The sequence below is a fragment of the Cervus canadensis genome, chromosome 18, assembly GCF_019320065.1.
Source record: "Cervus canadensis isolate Bull #8, Minnesota chromosome 18, ASM1932006v1, whole genome shotgun sequence".
In the NCBI taxonomy this organism is placed as follows: domain Eukaryota; kingdom Metazoa; phylum Chordata; class Mammalia; order Artiodactyla; family Cervidae; genus Cervus; species Cervus canadensis.
In genome coordinates this window covers 57,114,997-57,138,410 of record NC_057403.1, presented here as the reverse complement: position 1 = coordinate 57,138,410, position 23,414 = coordinate 57,114,997, and the positions used below count along the sequence as shown (strand labels likewise).

The following is a 23,414-nucleotide window of genomic DNA, read 5'->3' as shown; positions in this document are numbered from 1 at the left end:
AGATGAATACGTCAGTGAATGAATGAATGACTACTTGGACCATCAGCATACTTACCATTGTGAACCATGTGCTTCTCTGACCCTTGTGCCCTCCAAACTGGCTTGCTGTGCAGTCATACCTGCTTCTGTCTGCCCGAGTCACATATAAATGCCATCCTGGCAGCTCTCCGGCTAACTCAGCACTGTCAGAAGAACTTTGCATGATGATCTGCACTGTCCAATATAGCAGCCACCAGCTGCACGTGTCTACAGTTCAGTTTAGTTCAGTTGCTCAGTTGTGTCCGACTCTTTGCGACCCCATGGACTGCAGCACACCAGGCCCCCCCGTCCTTCACCAACTCCTGGAGTTTACTCAAACTCATCTCCACTGAGTCGGTGATGCCATCCAGCCATCTCATCCTCTGTCATCCCCTTCTCCTCCTACCTTTAATCTTTGCCAGCATCAGGGTCTTTTCAAATGAGTTGGTTCTTCGCATCAAGTGGCCAAAGTACTGGAGTTTCAGCTTTAGTATCAGTCCTTGCAGTGAATATTCAGAACTGATTTCCTTTAGGATGGACTGGTTGGATCTCCTTGCAATCCAAGGGACTCTCAAGAGTCTTCTTCAACACCACAGTTCAAAAGCATCAATTCTTCAGGGCTCAGCTTTTTTTATAGTCCAACTCTCACATCCATACACGACTACTGGAAAAACCATAGCTTTGACTAGATGGACATTTGTGGGCAAATTAATGTCTCTGCTTTTCAGTATGCTATCTAGGTTGGTCATAACTTTTCTTCCAAGGAGCAAGCGTCTTTTAATTTTATGGCTAAAGTCACCATCTGCAGTGATTTTGGAGCCCCCAAAAATAAAGTCTGTCTAGAGCCCTTGAAATGTGGCTGAGGAATTTAATTACATTGCAATTAATTTATATTTAAATAGCCACATGCTACTAGCAGCTACTGTGTTTGACAAGACAGCAGAACTCCCACATAAATGTCTTCCTGGACGTGGCCTCTTGACTTAGGACACCATTGCCTACAGTATAAAGTCCCATTCTTCCTACCCTAAACCCTAAATGAACCCTGTTCATTTCCACTCTGTCTTCCCTTCCAGATGGAGTGAAAATTGAAACAGTGGTTGCAAGTACAGCTCTGGAGCCAAGTTGCCTGGGTTCAAAGCCCAGTTCCGTGTACTGGGAAAGTTACTTAGCTCCTCTGTGCCTCACTCTCCTTATCTGTAACATGGAGCTAAACACCGGTACCTAGGGTTATTGTGAGGAGGACATGAGTTTTTTTGTACAAAAGGCTTACAAGAAAGCCCAGTACATAGGAAGCTCTCAATAAATGACACTTAGAGTTGTTAGTATCTCTTACTATGTCCCTGGCAGGATCATCCCTGCTTCTTCACCATCCACCTGCTAGAATTGCCCAGGTCTGCCAGTCCTGGGTTCAGCCTTAACAGAGACTGGTATCTTTGGGTTCCTCTCTCTTGAAGCACTCACCTTAAGGGGGCTTCTGCTGCCACAGAAGAAGTTCTGGCTGTCTTGATAGATCTCAGGGAGAGAGTGAGTGACGGGCCCTGAGACCACATGGAGAGGGAGAGAGGCCCAGGCCCAGGCCCAGTCCCAGTCAGCTGCCAGAGGATTCCCAACCACGCCCGGAACCAAAAAAAACAGTGAAAACAGAGGACTGACCCCCAGAGCACTGCAGACCCACGGAGCTGAGCCCACTGAACCCACAGACACGATCAAAATGGCTGTTGTTTGAAGTCACTAAGTCTTTTTTTTCATTTAATAGTGTTTTTTAATTTAATTTTTATTTTATATTGGGGTAGAGTTGATTGACAATATTGTTTAGGTTTCAAGTGTGCAGCAAAGTGATTCAGTTATATGGATACATACATGCATTCTTTTTCAGACTCTTTTCCCATTTAGGTTAGCACAGAATGTTGAGTGGAGTTTCTGTGTTGATTTTCTGTTTTATATATAGCAGTGTGTATATATTAATCCCAAACTCCTAATTTACCCCTCTCCTACCTTTTCCATTTGGTAATCATAAATTTGCTCCCTGTGTCTGTAAGTTTGTTTCTGTTTTGTAGATAGGCTCATTTGTTCCATATTTTAGATTCCACTTATAAGTGATATCATATGCTATATGTCTTTCTCTGTCTGACTGACTTCATTTAGTATGATAATCCCTAGGTCCATCCATGTTGCTGCAAATGGAATGATTTCGTTCTTTTTTATGGATGAGTAATATTCTATTGTGTATATGTACCACATCTTCTTTATCCATTCACCTGTTGATGGACATTTATGTTGCTTCCATGTCCTGGTTATTGTAAATAGTGCTGCAGTGAACATAGGGGTGTATGTATCTTTTTGAATTATGGTTTTCTCCGGATATATGCCCAGGAGTGGGATTCCTGGATCATATGGTATTTCTATTTTTGCTTTTTTGAGGAACCTCCATACTGCTCTGCATAGTGGCTACACCAGTTTATATCCCCACCAACAGTGTAGGAGGGGGTTCCCTTTTCTCCACAGTCTCTCCAGCATTTGTTTCATGCAAACTTTTTAATAATGGCCATTCTGACTGGTATGAGGTGGTACCTCATTATAGTTTGATTTTGATTTCTCTAACCCACTCCAATATTCTTGCCTGGAGAATCCCGTGGACAGAGGAGCCTGATGGGCTACAATCCATAGGATTGCAAAGAGTCGGACGTGACTGAGCAACTGACACACACACACACAATAATTCACGTGTTGAGCATATTTCTATGTGTTTTTTGGCCATCTGTATGTTGGAGACACTCAGTCTTAGAGTGGTTTGTTACACATCGATAAATGACCAAAACGCTTGCGTACAAAGAGCTGCTTCCCTTCATATTCCCCTTGTCCTGTTCGCTTATGCATTGGCCAGTTTTTGTCCCGTTTTAAGGCATTTTAGAAATTGTGAAACACCTACTCTTGCTCTCATATCTACTCTGTTCCTCAACCCACAGCTTCAAAAAGTGGGCAGCATTACTGGGTACTGGGCAGGAACAGGCACTGACTAGCTGTTGACCTTGATCCAATTCCTCCACATCTCTGAGGTTGGAAAAATAAGATTACTAATGAGCCCCTCGAAGAGAGTAAGTAAAAGATGGCTAATAAGACACTTAGTACACTTCTTGGCACGTGTCAAGCATCCAGTGAGTGGTATTTATCAGAGGCCGGAGGACAGGCCAGGAGACAGCTCCTACTTGTCCATTCTTCCATATTAGCAAAGACATAGAAAGCAGTGGTCAGGCTTTTATGGTTCCAGAGTGATGCCAGAGCTTCTTGGGAAATAGCAGCTGCTGCTTGTTATCTCTGTTTATAAAGACAGAGGATGAGGTTTGGCATGAAGGCAGCCCCGTGAACCACTGCACCGCCTCTAACTGCCTCAGGAGATGTATGTCCTGTGGGATATGCAAACTCAGCCCCCAAACTGAAAGAACATCATGAGAGCCTAAGGCAGGGACTGACTCTCATTAATCACTTCTGTATCCTCAGAATTTGGCATGGAGTCAGTGTAAGTTCCAAGAAGGCACAGAATAGTCTTCCTGTTTGACCCGCTGCTGCATTTTCAGCCCATAGTTGGTGCTAAGGAAATGTAAATCTGAGGATGCATGAACATTGTACTGCCTGCAGCCAACACTGTGGGTTGCCTGTCACAAGCCATTGCCTCCTTTTTCCTTGCTGATGGAATCCTGGTATGATTCAGGTGGCAACATGCTCCTCAGGGGTTTTGATGGATTTAAGGAACTTGGGTCACTGCTGTTCCTCTTTGCCAGGGACTGGACTAGGGGAGGTCATGTGACACTGTTCAACCACTGAGACTAAGAAAAATCTGCTCAGGGGATTATGGGAAAGAGTTTTCTCTAGCACAAAAAGAGAGGAAAGTGTAAAAAAAAAAAAAAAATGCCTGCTTTGTCCCCATCTTATCTACTTACTTTTGTAGTTATCCTGCAAGGACATGATTCCTGGAGGGAAGGCAGTCGTTCATGAGCAAAACTGAGCAAGCCCAAGAGTGAAAAACTAACCCCTGAGGAAGCAGTGTGGGAGGTGGGAGCCTGGCAAGATGACCCAGGTGAGCCTCCGAGCCCCCGAGCCCCCCGGGTGACCTGATATCCGAGATAAATGCATGTCTTTGGTGTGTCAGCAGATGTTCTGTCACTTTCAGCCAACACATTCTGTATTAAGTTGTCATTGTGCCTTCATGATGTTGTGGTGGGCTCAACTGTGCCCCTCCCCATTCCATATGTTGAAGTCCCAACCCCTAGCCCCTCAGAATGTGACAGTGTTGGAGGTGGGGCCTTTGAGAGGTGATTAATGTAGAATGAGGCCATTGGGGTGGGCCTCATCCAAACTGACTGGTGTCCTTTTAAGAGGAAAAGTGGACGCACAGAGACCCTGGGGGATGCACACATCCAGAGGGATGACCGTGTGAGGACACATTGAGAAGACTGTCTACAAGCCAAGAAGACACCTCAGAAGAAATCAACCCTGCCGACACCTGGATTATGGAGTTCCCACCCTCCAGAACAGTGAGAAAATTACCTTCTGTGCTACTTTGTGATGGCAGCTCTAGATAATGAATATGGGGATCTATTGTAACGATCAAGTTATTATCACCATTGTAAGAAATCCTTTGTTTCACCATAACATTGCCCTGAGGAACAGTTGGAACCTGAATGAAGAGAGCTTGCTGGGGTTCTTCAGTGTTCTGTATATAGTGAGGCTAACATATTAACCCAAGACTGGCCCTCTTGGGGTCCTCCACCCATTACTTTGTTCAGTAGAAACCTAGCAAACATCCCTCACTCATCGGAGCTGTGTGAAATTGTCAAGAGTGTGTATTTTGAAGTCAGACTTCCTGGTTTGGCTTCTATCTCTTAGTAGCTGTGTGATCCAAGGCAACCTTGTTGTCTTCTCTGAGTTTTCTCATCCCCCGAACGCTGCTAAGAACACCCATGTCACAGGATTATATAAGGCCAGAGCACGCCAGTACATGCAGAGTGCTTCACCAAGTGCTTGACTCAGAAAATATTCTCCATGGATGGGGCCCATTGCTTTTCTGAATATACAAAATGGACAAGGAGAACATGGTCATGTTTTCACTTTATAGCTTCAGTCTGATCCTCTCAACAAACCCCATGACTCGGACATTGCCAACTCTTGGCAGAATAAAGTGAGGTTCAGAGAGGTCGTGTGACGAGTTACAGTTTTTAAATCATAGAGCCCAGGTCTTCTGATCCCCATAAGCCCTGAGCTCTTTACTTCTGCACCAGAGCTGCCGCCTTTGGTAGTGTAATTTTTTCCCAAATGCTCAGTGTATGCCAGACATTCTCCTTTAATCCTCACAGGAACTCAGCTTTCACAACCTAGGAATAAATAACTCTGACATGGATACACATGTTTAAACCAGACAGCAGAATAAACTGGCAAGTTATTGTGGGGCTGAATGGAAAATGTGGGTCAAACAGAAATGCCTTCAGAGACAGTGGGGAAGAAAGGACCCCCACATTGATTGGGGGACAGGGGCTTTTGCTAGACTCTTGACTCTTTGAGATTTTGATATCACTATATCAATTTATAGATAAGGAAATGGAGGCTCCAAGAGGGTATATAACATACCCCAGACACAGAAAAGGGAGGAACATGAATCTAGCATCACTGGAAACATGTAGCATCTTCCCTTGGTCCAGAGTTTCTTAGCACCTGCTGCACAAGTGAGAATCTTCTGGAGAAGTTGCAAGACTCCTGAGGGCTGGACTACACCTTCAGAGACTCTGGGTGGGCCTGGAGTGGGGCCCAGCATGGACAGCATGGACACTGCTAAAGCTCCCAACCAGGTGATTGGAACGTGTGGCCATGGTGGAGCAAAGTCAGGCCAGGCTGCTCTCAGAGCTGAGCTCTGCGATCCTGAGACAGTCTGGACCCAGCCCTGACACTGCTAGACCCAGCTGGTTGTACAAAGGCCAGCGCCTCTCACTTTTCTCGCTCCACCCAGAGAGGGAACAGTTGGTTCTTTCTTAAAGCAACATAAGTGAAGGTGAGGTCAGTAACTCATCATCCAACATTCATAGCAATGTGAGTGTGGATTTCCAGTGATAGCATTACCTCGAGATTCAGAAATGCAGAGGAACCTTCAATACTGTTCCTTACAGTTCCTGAGTACAGTTTTTGGTTCCTAGTATTTATTGTTTAAAAGGGTGCATGAAACATTTTATGTTTACTTCTTCAAAAAAATGAAATATAATTAAGTTGCTCTTTACATATGTTTTTTTTCTTGCTGGGAGGTAGGGGGTGGTGAGGAGACTCAGGGACCTTTAGTCAAAATAAAACAAAACAGTTTTCCCTAAATGATCTTGCTAGTTGTTGTTGTTGTTGTTCCATTTTTATTATAGTATGGTTGATTCGGGGCTTCCCTGGTGGCTTGGTGATAAAGAACCCACCTGCTAATGCAGGAGATGTGGGTTTGATCCCTGGGTCAGGAGGATCCCCTGGAGAAGGAAATGGCAACACACTCCAGTATTCTTGCCTGGGAAATTCCATGGACAGAGGAGTCCATGGGGTCGCAAAAGAACTGGACACAACATAGCGACTAAAGCAATAGCATAACATAGTGTTATGTTAATTTCAGGCGTACAGCAAAACGAATCAGTTATACTATACCAGATAGCCACTCTTTTAGATTCTCTCCCATATAGGCCATTATAGAGTATTGAGTAGAGTTTCCTATGCTACGCAGAAGCTCCTTGTTAGTTATCTATTTTATATGTATTAGTGTGTATCAATCCCAATCTTCCAATTTATCCTTCCCCCCATCCCGCCAGTTTAAACCCATCAAGAAAGTTGTTTGTTTGTTTGTTTGTTTTTGGTTCAGCCAAAAGTGGAAGTGGAAAGGGAGAGCTGGGGACGTAATCGGCGGATTAAAGATTAGCTGCGACACGTGGCTGGGGAACTGACCTTTGACCAAACAAGTCACGCCAGCACAGCTTCTCTCTGTGCAGGAAGAGATCCCGGGCCCTCCGAGAAGGGACAGCACTGGGAGAAGCCAGTGCCGTCTGAAGGGAGGGAGACTCAAGGAGGCTGCAGGGAGGGGAGACAGGGAGGGCCGAGAGCAGTCCCCGAACACGGACGAGCATCTGTTCACTGTCAGCAGCACGATGGAAATAATATTTGGCAGAAATAAGAAGGAGCAACTGGAGCCTGTGAGGGCCCGAGTAACAGGTGAGCGTTTTGTATGAACCACGCGCACTTATATGTTTAGATGTACACTTGGTTTTTCCTGCTTATAAAAGTAATGCTCATTGTAAATCATTTTTGGAAAATCTGGAAAACCGTAAATAGAGGAGACATGATCCATATTCTAGGCATATTCCCTGTGAAAATCTCGGTGTGCTTTTATGCATTATAACTCGGTTTTCAAGGGGAGTCAGTGATTCTCACTACTTCCAGGAGAAAAGTCCCAGGACTATTGCTATTAGCTCATAGCCAGTGGGATTATTCTGCAAACTGTGCTCCGTCCCCAGGGTGCGGTATTTGTAAAAGTGGGTGCATCCTAAATTAATTTCAAAATGATACAAGAAGCATGTGCGAACGCCCATTCCTGTGCATGCACAGTGCAGAGGGGCACCGCAGAGCCGGATGAAATTTCCTCAAAGGTGCGGTTTCAGGGTGCAAGCACTGCAGAGCAGATGAGACAGCTCCAGGGTGGGAGCTGCCACACGAGCCCTCCTTTCATAGCTTTCTCCTCCTCTTCTGCATGGCCACTTTCCTGGCCATCTTGTTTAGACTCTACAAGGCAGAGGGCGGTCTGTACTGCGGGTCCCAGGAGCTGTGCTGAGAACAGGGAAGGGCGTCAGCTCAGCCACACCACTGTTTTGGACAGATGGGCAGTTTTCACAAGGATAAGACAGCAGTGCCCTCTGACAGGCAAGTCACATTGGAGCTTTACAGCAGACGAATTGCCTCGGAAGGCTTTTGGAAGAAAGAAATAGCGTCTATGTATATTTTTTCTGATTACAGAGGTAGTGTGCAATCTATATGTGTATGTATATTACAAAGGTATAAAACTTGGAAGTGCAAATGAGAACCCAGAGGGAAATAAAAATCAGCTATATTTCTTTTGTCTCTTAAGGATTATTAATATTTGAGTCTATTTTCTTTAAGTTTTTAAAAGAAACATCAATATAGATAGTATATGCATGCATGCTCCATCGCTTCAGTTGTGTCTGACCCTTTGCAACTATATGGACGGTAGCCCACCAGGCTCCTCTGTCCATGGGATTCCCCAGGCAAGAATACTGGAGTGAGTTGCCCTGCCCACCTCCAGGGGATCTTCCCAACCCAGGGATTGAACCCGAGTCTCCTGCATTGCAGGCGGATTCTTTACCACTGAGCCACTGAGGAAACCCATAAGATAGTACAAAGATAGATTAATCTGTTGATAGGTAGACTTTATATATAAATACTTTTGCAAAAAACAAATGTATACTTACTATGACTTTTTATTTTTAAAAAATGTGGATCTGTGATACCCATCATTGTATGCTCTGGGGTATGGTGGGCATTTGCCACTATACTCCCTTGACAGCTCATGTTTAGTGACTGCATGTCAATACTTGGAAATTTTAGAGAACAAGAACCCCAGGACCTGAGACGCTGAATGAACCTCTAGATCTAAGTCAGTTGTTTTCAAAGGAGGTCCCCAGCCCTGCAGCACGAGCACTCCCCAGGCTCCCGTTAGAATCTCAAATTCCTGGGCCCGCTTCAGACGCTCTGAATCAGATACCCAGGGGTGGAGCCCAGAAATGTGTGTTTTCAGAGCCCTCTGGCTGCATGAAGGTGGGGGACCACTGCTGTAAACTGGGTCTCCTTCCCTGATGGGTGTGAAACTGAGGGCCCAGGAGAAGCAGCGACTTGCCTGAGGCCAGGCGGCCAGCAGAGGACAGGCTCCAGCCCAGGGCCGGCCTCCCCGCAGGGTCACATCTAATCCGCCGGTCTGGGTCTGCTTGCAGGCAGCTCGTCACACACGATGCTGTGTGGCCACATCTGTCCGGGGAGACCAGGCCAAGGCTCTGGCCTCACATCCGGCAGTGCATTTGTGACTCTGATTCTTCCTTTACAAGGCACTTGAGCATTTCCTGACTCAGTTTCCTCATATGGCTAATAAAGTCAGCATGTATCTACCATATGGGGTTGCTGCAATGACTACATGATTTAATCTACTACAGTTCATAGTGCTCAGTAAACGTTCTTCTTAGGGCTTCCCTGGTAGCTCAGCTGGTAAAGAATCCGCCTGCAATGCAGGAGACCCTGGTTCAATTCCTGGGTCAGGAAGATCCCCTGGAGAAGGGATAGTCTACCCACTCCAGTATTCTTGCTTGGAGAATCCCCATGGACAGAGGAGCCTGGTGGGCCACAGTTCATGGGGTTGCAAAGAGACGGGCATGACTGAGTGACTAGGCACAGCACAAATGTTCTTCTTTTTACGTCTAGGGCTTTACTTATAAGCTCAGATTCATCTTTCCCTGCTCTGCCTCAACCTACTCCTTCTCCTGTGTCCCAGGTCGCTGTGAATAGTCACACCCAAGGCAAGAGACTCGGCTGGCACTTTTTCAGTGTTCCCCTCCCACTTCCCTACAATTAGTCAAACTCTTAAGTTCCTTTGTTTTATCTGTTTCTCTCTGTCCCACTGCTACTATCTTCCTCCTCTCTCAGGTCTTCCCACCTCTCTCTAGCTTCTCCTCCCACCTACAGTCCACACCACAGCCAGAAATAACTTTTGGTACCCCAAATCCAATCACATTCCATTTGTATGAGAAGAGGTAGGTCCTTAGAGACAGAACGTGGATTAGGGGTTGCTAGGGGCTAGGTGGCATATGCGGATTAACTGCTAATGGGCACAGGGATTCTTTTGGGGGTGATGAAAATGCTCTTGGGTTAGTGGTATGGTTGCACAACATTGTAAATATACTAAAAAAAACAAACAAAAAACATGAATTGTATACTTTGAAATGATGGATTTATGTTATGTGAATTTTATCTCAATTTTTTAAATTGCAAAAAAAAAAAATTAATCCTATTATTCCCACATCCATCAAAAGTGTCCCTTTCTTCCAAGCACCAAATCAAAGCTAGGTATGGTCTTATTGACCTTGGCCTCTTGGCCCTACTTAACCCTGCAACCTCAGTACTTGCTATACCCTCACTTGAAAGTTACAGGCCAGCTCTTACTAAACAGCTTGCACACTTCTGGTCTCTGGGTTCAGGTTTCTCCAGAGCTAAGAATTCAGGATTAAGTCATTTATTTGGGATGTGCTTCCCAAGAAACACTGGGAAGGCAGCAAAGGAGGCGTTTTCAAGCCATTGACCACCAGGAGTCATTGGAGCTGGATCCTCCGAGCAAAGTATAAACCACGCCTCACATTGTGTCCACCGAGGACAAGGAGGTGGTGGCCTTGGACCCACAGCACCCACCTATCGTCGGGTGAGAGCAGCTTCCAGGGGCATTAACTCTCCAACGTGGTTCCGGCTTGTCCACGCATGTGCAGAGCTGCTCCACAGTGAGAACAAAGCCCTCAGGTGAAGCGCTTTAGGTATCTGCAGAAAGCAGCCTTCAGGGAGAGGAGAAAGCCAAGGGCTCGTGGGCAGGGCGCCGACAGCACCTGCAACACTGTCCCAGCAGCCATGGAATGCCTGCCTCATGTATAATTTAAAATTCTCTAGTAGCCCCGTACAAAAAAGTACAAAGATACAGAGGACATTAATTTTAATAGTGTTTTTCACTTAATGCCACATATTCAAAATGGTATCAGTTCAACATATAACTAATGTTTTTAAATTGCTAATGAGATGTACTACATTTCTTTTTCATACTAAGTCTCTGGAATCTGGTGTGCATTTCACAATTACTGTACATCTCTGTTGGGACTAGCCAAGTTTCCAGTACACAGTTCCCCTACATGGGACAGCACAGCTCTAGAATGTTCTTTCCTCATGCCTTTGCAAGGCAAACACCAACTCCCCCCTCAAAACTCAACCAGGTCACCTCCTCCAGGAAGTGTTCCTCACCCTCCTGCTCTCACCCCACCTTGGAGAGGAGTTCTGCTCCACCCAGCACCCTTGTTGAGTCTGTTGCATTGCCTTTATCTCAGTGTGTTTTGGGTATTTCCCTCTGTCTTTGTCTCTTAATGGATGGGGAGTTCCTTGGAAGCAGTGTGCATGGGTGCTCAGTCATGTCCAGCTCTTTGTGTCTCCATGGACTGTAACCTGCTAGGCTCCTCTGTTTGTGGGATTCTCCAGGCAAGAATACTGGAGTGGGTTGCCATGCCCTCCTCCAGGCGATCTTCCCAACCCAGGGATAGAGCCCCTGTCTCTTATGTCTCCTGCACTGACAGGCGCATTCTTTCCCACTAGCGCCACCTGGGAAGCCCCACTTGAAAGGGATAATGTCTGTTCTTCTCGGTATCCTCAGCGCCCACACAATGCCAGGCACATTCTTTCTGGAAGTGAACAGATGCAGTGAGTGGTACAGGGGCTGTATGGCCACTTCTTTGAGCTTTTTGGTTTAGGTGCAGAGCTGGAAACTAAACATTCTCTCTCTCATCAGGCAAGATTCCAGCCTGGCTGCAGGGAACCCTGCTCCGCAATGGGCCTGGGATGCACACGGTGGGCGAGACCAGATACAACCACTGGTTCGATGGCCTGGCCTTGCTCCACAGCTTCACAATCAGAGACGGTAAGAGCACCACATGGTTTGCCGTGGGTGCTGTAACAAATGACCACAGATGGAGTAGCTTAAAGCAACACACAAGTTTTAATTCTCTTCTGGTTTAGTTGCTAAATCATGTCCGACTCTTTTGTGATCCCATGCACGGAAACCCACCAGGATCCTCTGTCCATGGGATTTTCCAGGCAAGAATACTGGAGTGGGTTACCATTTCCTCTTCCAGGGGATCTTCCAGACCCAGGGATCCAACCCGCATCTCCTGTGGCTCCTGCATTGCAGGTGGAGCCTTTACTCCTGAGCCACCTGGGAAGCCCCTAAAAGTTTCTAGTGGGTTTCAGACTAAAACTTTACTCTCAGAGGTAAGCAGCTGTTTTCTGTTCTTTTCTGAGATGGTCAGTCAGGTTGCACGTGTTGGTGCAGCACAGGCTGGCCTGGTCTCTCCTCTCCTCTAGAGCTCTCAAAGCCTCCCCTGTGTCTAACAGTGGAAATATAAACAAAAACATTAAGTACTTCTATACACAATTTAAGAGGGCACGCATAAGGCCATCAGGGCCCTCTGATTTGCAGGTAACATAAAGCCAGTACTTCTCAAAAGATGGTCTGTGGGTTCCTGCATCAGCATCCCCCAGGAGGCTCATTTAAGCTGTGAATCCTGAGACCCTGCTCAGTGCTCGAAGGGTAAGAATAGAGCATCTATGTTCCCAGATGACCTCAAGCATACTGGTGTGGTGGGGCTCAGGCCTCCGTGATCTTTAAAATCAGGTGGTTCTAGTGCACAGTTAGCATGAAGAGCAGAAATTAGTGCCAAACCAGGAAGAAAAGAACTGGAGTAAGAAAGCAAAATGACTCATAACCCTCAGCAGAGGCCACTAGAAGATAATGCTTTCACACATTAACAAAGATTTCAATAATAAAGGCCAAGTGGAGATGGGGAAGGGTATACAGGAGGACTTTTTTCTTTTAGTCTAAAATTCTTTAAAAATTAAAATTTTTTAAAAAGCACACATGGAGATGAGTCAACCCAGGTCCCCCTTAGCGATAGATTTGATTATTTTCCAATAAGAAACAAAGTCATCATCCCATGAGGATTCAAAGATGTGAATTCTAAGAGTCAAAGTCACAGAGATTTTTTTTAAATTATAGTTGATTTACAAGGCTGTGTTAGCTTCAGGTGTACAGAAAAGTGAATCAGTTATCCACATACGTGTATCCACTCTTTTTTCTTGGAGAAGGACGTGGTAACCCACTCCAGCACTCTTGCCAGGAGAATCCCATGGACAGAGGAGCCTGTTGGCATGCTGCAGGCATGGGGTCGAAAGAGAGTTGGACACAACTGAGCGACTGAACAGCTCTTTTCTTAGATTCTTTTCCCACATAGGCTATAACAGAGTATTGGGTAGAGTTCCCTGTGCTGTACAGTAAGTCCTTATCAGTTATCTACTTTATATATAGTAGTGTATAGATGTCAATCCCTGGGCAAGAATTTCCTAAGAGGCAGTCTCTCCTTGAAGCCCATCATTGTGACAGTGGATATGTGATGGGCATTTCTCTGATGGGAATGAGCTGTCAGTGTGTCTTAGGCCCCACTTTTTGGCATATTATAATTGTACCAACCATGGAAGCATAGATGAAGGAATATGAAAAGTCAACATAATGTCATGTGCTAATTAATGGCAAAAAAAACCACACCAAATTCTAGAGATTTCAAATTATCCACCAAAATGAAGGTCCCAGGCCTGAGTATTCACAGCCCTGAAGACCTGGTGGGGTCCCCACGGGTCCCCAGCCTCATCTCATTCCTGCTGCTCTCAAGCACCTAACTGGTGCTTCAGCCCGTGCTGACTCAGCCCTTACAGGAAGTGGGCTGTGCTCCCCAACCCCAGGTCTTGACTTACAGACTCTCTGGGGAGACTGACTGGGAACACCTCGCCCTCTTTCCTAGCCCCACCTCCCCGATTTGTGGTTCAATTCCACTCATCTTTCAAGGGCTTTGAAAAGCTGTGGCAAGGGAATCAGAGATCAGAGTGACACAGTCACGAGCCAAGAAAAACAGGCAGCTCCTAGACTCTCCCCTAGAGCTCCTAAAATTTTTTAGAGATTTGGAAAATAATTTTAGTTAGAGCAAAAAGTCTTCTGTACCATTAATAATTAAAAATAAACCATGTTTATTTCAATTAAAAAAATGTTACTCCAGGGGCTAAATTGTTAATGTAAGGCTCCCAGAACTGAACTGGGCCCTCAGGAAAGCCAGCCTGAGTATGGGGCCTTCTGGATCAGTCCTCCAAACCTGGACCTTACCTGGAGGGATTCCAACATAGTGGAAAGCATGGTCAATGGCCTGGGCCGGCAGGCCTCTGGGTGATGCTGGACAAGGCGATGGAACATTGCTGAGCCTCAGTTTCCTCATACATAGATGGAGCTGGGACTAGGAATACTTACTTTGCTGAATTGTTGTGAGTCAACCTTGCCGAAATGTATGTGAGAGTTCACACCAGTGCTTGTTGTATCCAGCATACACATTAAAGGGACAGTCTCAGTAAGCCACCCCACCCCCCTCCTCCTGTCACATCCCTAGAATGGCTGAAAGAAGTTCAGATAAGTTTCAAATAAGCCTGGGATGATTGTGCTGCTTCTCTTTCAGGCGAAGTCTACTACAGGAGCAAATACCTGAGAAGTGATACCTACACTGCCAATATCGAAGCAAACAGGATTGTGGTGTCAGAATTTGGAACAATGGCCTATCCAGACCCCTGCAAAAACATATTTTCCAAGTAACTGTCCGTTTTGTATCTAGTCCTGCTTTCTGATATCCTTGACGGTCGAGACAACCAGCATTTGCTCTGATGGTGTGTTTAGGGTGGATGGAAAACTTCCTGTGATGGCCTCTGACCATGCAGGCTATGTACTTTTGGATCACTGATAGCAGGCGAGGCAAAGAACAGCTGGCAGATTGTTAGATGTTCTCCCGCATGGCTGGTGGGAGAGCACTTTGAAATCACCTATCAAAATTACAAATGCACATTCCCTTCAGTCCAGAGAGGTGCTTGCTTGTGTCTGAAATGACAAATGTACAAGGTTATTCATGGCTGAATGATTTGTTATGATGAGGAACTGAAAATAACTCAGGTGATCATTAACAGAAGAGTGTTAAATAAATCTCAGTAACACTATACAGGACAATACCAGGCAGATATAAAAAGCACTGAGGACGCTCTCTATGTACTGAATGGAGATTTCCAGGATATACTGCTAAGTGGGGAAAAAGGGAAAAAAAGTAAAGTATAGAAAGAGCATATAATATGCTGTAATTTGTGCTATAAGGCAGGGGGATATCTAGGTTTGTTTTTCAATGTGCAGAAAGCCTGGGAGAAGGCATGGGAGAGGTGGGGAACCAACGGGAGGAAGGATGGGGGAGATTTTCAGTTGTATACATTTAAAATCATCTGGGTTGTGATGCGTATGCATGCCTTACACGTTTTGAATTGTTGGCCAGGGAATCAGGCCAGCGGTCATCATCTCCTTTCTGATACTCTAGGCATAGAAGGGTTGTGAAATGTCTTAGAGGTAGACTGGCCTGGAGAGGGAAGCTGGTTTCTGCTTCTCCAGAACTGACATCATCTCTCCAGTCCCAGCTTCCAGCGCTGGGGGTCCGGCAAACAGCAGGCTGGGAACACCCATTGCAGAAGCGGGAGGAGCCAGGGGGCCGCGCCAGAGGGAAGGAATTGAGAACCGCAGCTCGTGAGGCATCCTTGCTGTTACACGGATTGCCAGGAGGGGGAGCACTCACCAGTACACGGGGCCAAGACTTCCTGCTTTGAGTTTGCCTTCTAATCAATGATCAGTTCTTAACTCGGTTTACTTTCCTTTTTCAAAGAAACGAATTTCTTGGACAAAGTTGAGGTAACGAGGGTGGACTCTCATTCCTTCTCAAAGCAGAGATCAACTGCTTTTCTAGTTTCGGGGGAGCCATTATGGGTATGTGTATGATTTCTCTAGAGCTTCTTAAAATACTTGAGAACAGTCCACCAGCTCTTGATGGCTCTGGTGGGGCAGACCTTTGGATTTGGGGAGCTGGGGAGGGCTCAGTGGGCAGCCTTGTTGTCCCAGCTGACTCCCTTCTTAGCTGATTGGATGTGGTGGTGTTTTGGGTTAACTCGATCTCTGGACTGTTAGATTCCTCAAGTGACCAGTTATGACCCAGCATTTTCCCTGCCTTAGTTGAACCAGAGTGTTTTAAGTGGTAGCCCTCTGGAGTAGAAGCTTCCAGCTGAGTGGACAAGTGGTTGACCCGCTGACTCGCTTTCCTCCTCAGAGCATTCTCCTACCTGTCCCACACCATCCCCGATTTCACAGACAACTGTCTGATCAACATCATGAGGTGTGGAGAAGACTTCTACGCGACCACAGAGACCAATTACATCAGGAAAATCAACCCCCAGACCCTGGAAACCCTGGAGAAGGTATCAGTGAATCTACAAGCAGCCTCAGTGGAGGCTGCAGGCCCTCAGAGAAGAGCCCCCCTCTGATCCCCTCGTCTTGGGCATCTTAGCACTAGATTCTAAGCTTCCTGATGGCAGGACTCTGTCCTGTCATCTCTGTGTCTGAATTCGTTCCTAGCACTCCCATGACAAAGGAACACAAACTAGGTCGCTTAGGTCAAAAGCAATGTATTCCCTCACAGTTCTGAAGGCCGGAAGTCTGAAATCAGGTGCTGGCAGGCCCAGTTCTCTCTGAAGCTTCTAGGGGAGGAAACTTCTTTGCCTCTTCCTGCTTCTGGTGGTCGCCCCTTGGTTTACAGATGCCTCGTTCCAATCTCTTGTAAAGATACAAATCACCCACCCTATTCCAGAATGACCTCATTTTAACCCTATTTCCCAAATATAGACATGAGCGGTTAGGACTTGCTTCAGCTTGCCTTTTTGGAAGATCCAGTTTGACCCCTAACAGTGTCGACAGTCCTTGGCACTGAGTGGCCCCTCAATGGAAATTTGAATGAATGGCAGTGCTGGGCTGTCCAGGACTCCCAGCAGCCCTGAAAAGAGAGGCATTAGGCACAGAGCATGGGTGCAAAAACCAGTGCCCAAGCGGATACCTTTCCTGGGCAGAAGCATGTCTATATTTTCTTGAAGATCAGTAGACCCACTTTCAGTTTTGTCCAGCTGGCTGTTCAAAGCCTTGATGTCTTTGCAATACCTCTTAACACTCTGTTAGAGGGAGTGCTTTTCTTAGCCATGAAATCACATCCGGCTCCGCTGAAGCTAGGCAGCATAGGTCCAACTGAGGAGTGCTTTCCACAAAGCTGCAGAGAGGAATCACTAGGTGAGAAGGAGGTAGCGCCTGACTTTTGGCCAGAGGTTGTGCTGTTCTCGGAGAGGAAGGGCGAACGGCTGGTTCCCTGGCCACCCCATCATTCTATGGTTGTGGCCTGTTTGGAGTCGGGATCGTTACTGAGGTCGTTAGTCAGTGTTTCCCTTTGACCAGATGCTTTTTGTAACCTCTCCGTTCCCAGAATAACCCTAGGAGAGAGGCCTGGGGATTTATGCCTCTGTGGGATACAAAAGGGGAGGATTTCAATGACTTCACCAGAGTCAGGATTAGGACTGCCCACGTTGTTACTTGGAGCTCTCTGCGGTGAGGCATCGGGTTTCCACACCGAGGCCACCGGCGGGGCCAGAGAGGAACAACTATCAGAGAACACACAAGCTCACCAAGCCCCCTGCAGCCTATGTTCTGTGGGGGCCCCCACGGGGTTACATCAGGTCGCAAGAGGAAGCGTCTCCTTTAAGGGCAATGTCTGCCTTATTTTCAGGTTGGGAGACGTGCAAAAATAGCCGTCATCTCCCTGAACCTGGAATCGGTCAGCTCTTCGCGGGACTTCACCCTTTCCCCGATTTAAAAGCAGCTGACCGTCATGTTTTGCAGGTTGATTATCGTAAATACGTGGCTGTAAATCTGGCAACATCACATCCTCACTACGACGCTGCTGGAAACGTTCTCAACGTTGGCACATCCATCGTGGACAAGGGGAAGACAAAATATGTGATCTTTAAGATCCCTGCCACAGTCCCAGGTGGGGCATTCTGGGGCTGCGATGAGGCGTGAACACCAAGGGTGGCCCTTTGGGAAGAGCTCTGGTTTTGGTTCATGGCACAACACTCAACCTGATACTTGCCCACATCGATGACTCAGAGGACCATGGACTCGCTTTTCTCCTTTAGGAGAAAAGGGATGATGCTACCCTTCCTTTTGGAAGAAGTGAATCCCTTTGCTCTTCCAACCTCCTTTTCTTTCGATTCCCGTTCATTAATTTATCCGTTAATCATTTATTTATCAATCTATCCACTGATGTCGTCATCCATCCATCATCCATCCTTCCTTTCATTCGTTCATTTTTCAGTTTTCTGACAAACCTACATCTGTCAGGGCTGTGCTGCTGTCTCTCATCCCAGCCCCAAAAGCCAGGCTTCCTGGGTTGTTCAGGGAGCTCAGGCCTGCGGGCATTAACTCCAGGTTCCGCCCTGTTCTCTGGGTCTTCTAGACGTTCTTCACTCAGGCCCGGGAGCCTGGAACGGCGCCCAGGCCGGTTGTGATTGCACGTTCCTGCTGGGGAGAAGGGCAGGCCTCCTCGCCCTTATTTGGGCAGGACCCTCTTGGCACCACGCCCGGGAGACCAGGCCTCCGAGGGCGGCTGCGCGGCTCCGGGGACGGTGCAGGACCGCGAGGGTGCTCAGCTAGACCTCCTGGTTTAGGAAGACTGGTTTCCATCTGAGATCACCGTGGGCCCCTCCCTCACCACTCTGTAGAGCACCCCCTGTCCAGCAAATTCCAGGCTCCACTGGCAGATGGGAGTCCTTGGGTCACACAGTACAGTGAGTGCTCTTGTTAAATGGAACCCCCGTTAACTGAGCCAATAAAGGGATACAGGGTCCGGCTCAGGATCCTAGAATGTCACACCTGAGTGTAGGCTAGCCATTTGAGTTTGCCACCTCATTTTCCTGAGGACCGGGAGCCCCGGGGGATCAGGTGACATCCCCACGGCTCAGAGCAGGTACCCTCCGCACCTGCTCCAGGCTGGTGCTTCACCAGGATTCACACCTGCTTCCTGCCTCCCAGGCCAGGGTGCCTTTCCTTCCTGTTTGCTGTGTGTCCCATTTGTTTAGTGAAGAAAAGACCTACCCACAGCCCGACAGTCTCCCTCCCAACAGCCAGCTGTTTACAGGGTGCACAGGTGGCCACAAGACAGGTGGGGACGCCTGCGTGTCACTCATTATAACCCAGCCCCAGGCCTGGGTGGGGAGGCCTTTTGGCCAGCGGGTGACTCATCCTTGCAGAGGAATAAGACCGAGCAGTCCTGAGCACCTTCGTGCTGGGTGCCGGGCGAGGTGCTCGCACGCCTGCAGTATTTCCTTCAGTTCCCTCCCTTCCCTCCAAAGAACAGAGGAGGTGGCCAGGCTGAGGGGACTGAATCTTTTTGGCTTAACCCTGTGCCTTTGGCTGTCCCACCAAGCCTCAGTTTCCCATCTGTAAAATGGGAATCATACAGCCGACCTTGACTGTCACAGTCTGTCACATCAACATAGGCACTTTGGCTCACCCCTAGGTGTCTCAGAACAGGCAATGCCAAGAGGAATTCATAGAAACTCCGTGAAATGCATGTCAGATGATGGTCCTCAGCCACGTGTCAAAGCTGAACCCTGGGAAGCCAGCCCAGGGCCCAGGTGCGGCTGTGCTTAGTCGCTCAGTTGTGTCCGACTCTTTGCGACCCCATGGACTGTGTATCCTGCCAGGCTCCTCTGTCCATGGGGATTCTCCAGGCACGAACACTGGAGTGGGTTGCCGTGCCTTCCTCCAGGGCATGGCCTGGGAGACTGACAGAAATTCAGAGCCTTGGGCCCCGCCCCACAGGCTGAGTCAGCCTCCACACTTGGTCATGACCCCCCAGACGATCTGCATGCACGTGGAAGTTTGAGGAGTGTTGCTCCAGAGCGGGGGTTGGCAAATGTTTTCCGTAAAGGGCCCCAACGTAAATATTTGAGACTTTGCCGGCTGCGTGGTCTGCATCACGTCTGCTCCACTCTGAATCCTGAAGGCAAAGCAGCCGTGGGCTCTGCAGGAGGCAGCAGCGTGGCCCACGCTCCAGATAAACCTTTATTTCGGAAGCAGGTGGAGGCCGGCTTAGCCCCGGGCCGGAGTTGCCAACACCTGGCCCAGGGGCCCATTGTTCCGGGGGCCTTGAGCCTGGGAAGGCAGTGGTTTCAGATGCTAAACCAGGCCCCCCGGGGGGAAGGTCCGGTCCCTGCCTCAGCCAGGCAGCAGTCCTTCACCTGGTTTGCTGTCCAGTCTCACTCGAAGGTTCTTCTCAGCAGCGGGGCAGGCTGAGAGGCTGGGCTGTAGGAGGCGGTGGCCCCGTGGTGTCCTTGGGGGGCAGTCAGGTCCCGTGCTGCTCCTGAGGCTGGCTTCTCTCCAGGGGGCAGGAAGGAGGGCCGGAGCCCCCTGAAGGACACGGAGGTCTTCTGCTCCATCGCTGCCCGCTCCCTCCTCTCCCCGAGCTATTACCACAGCTTCGGAGTCACCGAGAACTACATCATTTTCCTCGAGCAGCCTTTCAAGTTGGACATCCTCAAGATGGCCACGGCCTACATTCGGGGCGTGAGCTGGGCTTCCTGCCTGGCCTTCCACAGGGAGGACAAGGTAAGGCCCGGCGGGGGACCCCCAGCAGCACCAGGACAGCCAGAGCCAGCTGGAGGTCAGCAGGTGGAGGGGGCAGGGGCCGCTCAGCAGGGGAGGAAGTGAGCTCCTAGGCAGTGTCCCCAGAGGCACCAACCAGCCTTCCAGAGACTTCTGAGGCTGGGTGGGCCTTCACAGGGGTCCCGAGTTAGGGCAAGGAGCTCAGCCTTGTCTGTTCAAACAGCACACGAGTGTAGAAAGCAGCAGCCAAGTCGCCTCCGCCTCCCCATCCAGCCCCGCCAGAGGGTCCCTCCACTGTCCATTCAGCACCCTGTGCTCCCCTTTCCACGAGCATCCTCGGGCATTCATACAGAGATGTCTCTATGGCCACCCCCTCTTTAATGCCTGCGTTCTCAGGGAGGAGAGGGAGCAAAGTAGCTCTGTGAGGTCCCTCCCCTGCTCAGAACCTTCTGCTGGTTCCCCGTCTTCCCCAGAATCAGACCCACAGGCCTCTCTCACAGGCCTGGGAAGGCCCTCATCACGCCCTCAGCCCAGCCTCTGGCTCCCTCCTCCATCTCAGACCTGCCCAACTTGTTCCTGCCTCGGGGCCTCTGCACTTTCTGCCCCCTCCCCTGGAACGCTCTTTCCCAGCCGGCTCCCTCCCCTGATGAATGCAGGTCTGGCTCTAAGGCCAACCCCCACCCCCTTCCCTGAGGTCTTCCTGTCTGTCACAGACCCCTCCCCACTACCAGGCTTTCTTCACCTCCCACCTCATTTTCCCATTCGTGCTCAGCCACTTTCCCTCGCATGTATGTTTGGTCACTGACTCTTGGCCTCACCCCCACTGGACTATAAACTGCATGAAAGTGTGGGGAGTTTATCTCTCTAGTTCCCCCCAAAATGTGTCAGTGTTTGTGGCACGAATGAGCTGGGCAAGGGGGCCGTCAGGGGGCCAGTGGAAGTGGGTTTGCTCTGGAGGACCTGGAGCATCAGGGCCCTGTAGGCCTCCAGGCTGCAGGGATCCGCCAGGGATCTCTGACCCCAGAGAGTCCCGCAGTGAGAGCCCCCGAGCCCTGGCAGGGCTTTGAATGCATTTGGAGAGTTTTCTGAGCAGTCCCTGCGGCTGACCCCAGGATTGGGTTTATGGGAAAGAAGTGCCTGTCACTTTGCCCTGTGTTCATCTCCCAGACCCACTGTCCCTCTGCAACACTCAGCCCCCATCACCCCCACTTAACTTCAGAGCTTGATTTTGGAGAAAGAGAGAAAGAGACGATGAGCCAGAGGAGGTGGCTAGAGCCGCCCCTCCCTCCTTTCAGAGGAGGATGGTTAGACCAGAGCTGCCAAAAGAAAGAAAACACCCCTTCACCCTTGGATTAAGCAACTGGGGCTGCAGATACGGCTAATTGCTACCCAGAGCCTGTGACACCCAGAGGTGTGTGCGGAGGCCTACTGAGCTGATATCAGCTTGACTAGACCAGTCCCTCAGCACCGCAGCCCTCCAGGGCAGCCCGGTTGCTGGGACAATCTTCAGTGAGCCGGGGTCAGGGGAGGGGACCCAGGACGGGGCTTCAGGGCCTCTGGCCATGGGTGGGACCTGCGGAAGCTGAGAGGACTGGCCCTGACTGGTCCTCCCCAACTCGGCCACTGCCGGGGAGCTGTCCAGTTGCCGCCCACCTGGATCTCAGTTGAGTGAAGGTCGGGGAGACAGTGCACTTTCAGGGGCCTTTCTGAAAGGTCCCGTCCTCCAGGTGAGGCCGAGACCCCATGCGGCAAAGCTTCCCTCCTCCCCATCGCTTCTGTGAGGTTTGCCTGGAGTGGGACAGAGAGGCTCAGAAAGGCGAGGGTCCCTTAAGGGTCCCGAGCAGGTGAGTGGTTGGCTGGGCCTTGTCCCCTGCCCAGGGCTGCAGTGTGGGGCTGGCAGAGGGGGAGCTGAGCCCTGGGCTGCGTCTCCTTTCAGACCCACGTTCACATCATCGACCGAAGGACGCGGAAGCCCGTGCTGACCAAGTATTACACGGACCCCATGGTGGTGTTTCACCACGTCAACGCCTACGAAGAGGACGGCTGCCTCCTGTTCGACGTCATCGCCTACGAGGACGGCAGCCTCTACCAGCTCTTCTACTTGGCCAACCTGAACAAGGACTTCGAGGAGAACTCCAGGCTCACCTCCATGCCCACCCTCAAGAGGTTCGCGCTGCCCCTCCACGTGGACAAGGTAACGGCTTGAGTTCTGGGGGAGGTGAGCCCACTTGGGAAGTGGCTTTGGTCCTGATTTCATTGACATTGAAATTCAAAATGAGGTGTTCTTAGAGAAAGGCAGAAAATGCTTTCATTATTTTTGCAAATATTGAACATATTCATGGTAGAAATTTTAGAAAATATAGATAAATGAAAAGGAAAAAAATCACCATAAGCCCATTGCGAATATATTTGTATTGCCTCCCAAGTCGCTCTCTCTCCGTAGATAGACAGGCAAATAGACAGGAAGATATACATACATATTAATATATAATGATATATATGCATACAAACATATGCATATTGTATATATACATCAAAGCTGTTCAAAAGTATGTACAGTGTCATTTGCTTTTCTAAGATTAATATATAGCATATAAATATGTATTTCTTAATTTTAGAGAAAAAATTGCACTGTGCTTAATTTTTAACCCCTTTAATGAAATATAACTCATGTACCATACTATTCACCCATTTTCACTCATTTAAAGTGTACAGCTCAATGGCTTTTAGTATATTCACAGAGTTTCACTACAATCAATTTTAAAATATTTTCATTTCCCCCAAAAGAAACTTTGTACCTGTTAACCATCAACCTCCCCCATTCCCTCCACCCCCAGGCAACCACTGCCCTACTTTCTATCTCTGTGTGTTTGCCTATTTGAGACATTTCATATAAACGGGATCATATGGGAAGCAGCCTTTTGTGGCTGGCTCCTTTCACTTAGCATGTTTTCAGAGGTCATCAGTACTGTGGCGTGGA

At 48.6% G+C, this 23,414-nt stretch overlaps 1 protein-coding gene across 1 annotated transcript in view; it reads left to right on the top strand.

Moving 5' to 3' along the window:
- Positions 1-23,414, top strand: part of BCO1 (beta-carotene oxygenase 1) — an 88,285-nt gene that overhangs the window by 51,782 nt on the left and 13,089 nt on the right. The window contains 8 exon segments of the mRNA XM_043436672.1: positions 3,968-4,096; positions 7,023-7,242; positions 11,627-11,755; positions 14,388-14,517; positions 16,059-16,206; positions 17,669-17,816; positions 20,214-20,437; positions 22,371-22,628. Of these exon segments, the coding sequence (XP_043292607.1) occupies positions 4,088-4,096; positions 7,023-7,242; positions 11,627-11,755; positions 14,388-14,517; positions 16,059-16,206; positions 17,669-17,816; positions 20,214-20,437; positions 22,371-22,628 (1,266 nt within the window). The 5' untranslated portion in view covers positions 3,968-4,087.